The sequence below is a fragment of the Camelina sativa genome, chromosome 9 (genome assembly GCF_030686135.1).
Source record: "Camelina sativa cultivar CO46 ecotype springtype chromosome 9, ASM3068613v1".
NCBI classification, from domain to species: Eukaryota; Viridiplantae; Streptophyta; class Magnoliopsida; order Brassicales; family Brassicaceae; genus Camelina; species Camelina sativa.
The window spans coordinates 9,155,504-9,157,786 of record NC_141888.1 but is presented as its reverse complement, the minus strand read 5'-3'; the positions used below and the strand labels follow the sequence as shown (position 1 = coordinate 9,157,786).

The 2,283-nt window shown below is 38.0% G+C and overlaps 1 protein-coding gene across 1 annotated transcript; it reads right to left on the bottom strand.

The window, feature by feature from the left end:
• Positions 1 to 496: 496 nt before the first annotated feature.
• Positions 497 to 1,284, bottom strand: LOC104710788 (uncharacterized). The gene has a single exon (XM_010427441.2). The coding sequence runs from the start codon at positions 976 to 978 to the stop codon at positions 649 to 651; it is 330 nt and encodes a 109-aa protein (XP_010425743.1). The 5' UTR covers positions 979 to 1,284; the 3' UTR covers positions 497 to 648.
• Positions 1,285 to 2,283: the final 999 nt, after the last annotated feature.

Sequence of the window (2,283 nt, the reverse complement as noted above, 5' to 3'; positions counted from 1 at the left end):
TTTGGTGATTTAGTTGGTGTTTCTAGATCTTTTACTATGTTTTTCTTCCAAATATCCTTTGAAGATTCACTTATGTTGATTATTGCTACAAGTCTTTCGATTTCGTTTTATTCTCATATTAAACACTTGTTGCTTAAAAATCAGGACAAAACTATGACAATCCTCTGTTTTATTGTGGCTCATTCAGTCATATCTATTAATTTTAGAGTGATCACTTCAGGATTGTTGATAAGATCACTTGCACTGTGAGACGCAATTCTAGGATGTTCCAATGTCGTGGTTCCAAGTAATTACTACCTCCCATGCTTATAAAAGTATAACTCTATTTCTAAATGTAATCCGAGATGTTTCAAACCCGGTTCTAGTGTCGTTGTTTCACCATCAATAAAAGTAAAATAAAGCATGACATTTAACCAAAAAAAATAAATAGATTAATACTGCAAAAACAACTAGGCTATCGGTGACTAGGACATATAAATTTAAACAAGGTTATCAGTTTTGTCAATACTTCTTTCTTGAAATCAAAGCATTATACACATTCATGACTACCGTAACAAAAAAACATTTCGATCACAAATATAATAAGCATAACAGGAAAAAAAAATTGAAATAATCAAACTAAAGAAATATTAAAAATATAAATGAACATTATAAAACAATTTCTCTCTTCTGATCAGAGGCGTTGTCGTAAATCTCGATCAGTTTCTTCATCACCACGACTTGTGTTCTAAGCCGGACGATATAATCCGCCGTGTCTTGAAACAGCTGATCCGTCTCTCCACCACCTACATTCTCCGACTCACTCAGCTTCGCCGGCGCAGGAAGAAGGCTCTGCAACGCTCGGAGCTTCTCCGTTACCTTCTCCCCTCCGTCGATACTACCCTTTCCGCAGCACGGGTGTAACACATGTGCCCTTCTACTCTTGAGCTTGTCGCATCTTCTTCTCCCACTTGTGCTTTGAGTCTTTAAAGTTCTCATCTCCTCAAAGAAACAGAAGAAAGAGAGAGAGAGATGATGATGAAGGTGAGAATGAAAGAGAACGGTGTTTTGAGGTTTTATGTACGATCCATGTTACGAAACAGCCCTCAAAGTTTATGATGATTACAAAGTACCACTACCACGCATGCCGTGTTTCTTTGTTGTTGCCTTTTCAACTTGGGGGTGTTATGAAAGCATGAAGATTTCTTATGCTACAAGATGGTGAAGTAGGACTCGGGAAGATGGTTTCGCGCCTTGAAGGAATTATGGATATTGGATGACATGGCATTATGGTTGAAGATTACTTGATTGGAGAACAAGATATTATCGTATTTATTAGAAGATTTGGGTTTATCCTTACTTAGAAAAGTAGGTCATAGGAGTGTTCCTATATATTGAGTTTGATGGTAAACATGTTGTTTGGCCGTCAAGAGAGTTTGCTTAGAGACTTTTAGAAAAGACAAGTCTTGAGAGCTTTGATACTTTGAGAGTTATTGAGAATTGGTCAGTGACAAGTCTTGATTGAATGTGTGTAAAGCTGATTAAACACATCTTGTAAGGTGGTTTAAGTGATTCTTAATATTAGAACAAGTTTTGTTCATAGTTGGCTGTACTCTGTTTTTACAATTGGTATCAGAGCAGTCAACCGACGAGAGCTTGATACTCAAAACAGGTTGAGATTCTGAGACAAAGATGGAGTCAGCTAATGAAATGGTGATTCATCAGAAGCCGGTCATGCTTGATGATAGAGGCTACGGTCGTTGGAAGGTCCGTATGATTCAGTTGATCCGCAATCTAGGTGAAGATGCTTAGACGGCAGTTGAAGAAGGTTGGGAGCCTCCATATGAGAAAACGGAAACAGGTGGCAAGATCACTAAACCTAAGGCACGCTGGACAGTGGAGGAAAAGAATTTGTCTAAATACAATGCCAGGGCTCTTAATGCTATCTTTGGAGCTGTAGATGATGATGAGTTCAAACTTCTTCAAGGGTGTGAGTCAGCTAAAGAAGCTTGGGATATCCTGCAGAAGTCACATGAAGGAAATTCAACTGTTATAAGAACAAGATTGGATCAGCTTGCTTCCCAATTTGAAGTTCTAAGGATGGATCCAGATGAAACAATATCTCAGTTCAGTGCTAAGATGAGCTCTATCGCCAATGATGCACAGAATCTTGGCAAGACATATAAGAAGTCAAAGCTGGTTAAGAAATTGATTAGATGTCTGCCATCTAAATATGCAGCACATAAAGCTGTTATGAGAGTCTCTGGAAACACAGATACTTTGAAGTTTGAAGATCTTATTGGT

Excerpts from the sequence above, each read along its gene's own strand:
- LOC104710788 (XM_010427441.2), bottom strand. The coding sequence starts at position 978 with ATGAGAACTTTAAAGACTCAAAGCACAAGTGGGAGAAGAAGATGCGAC.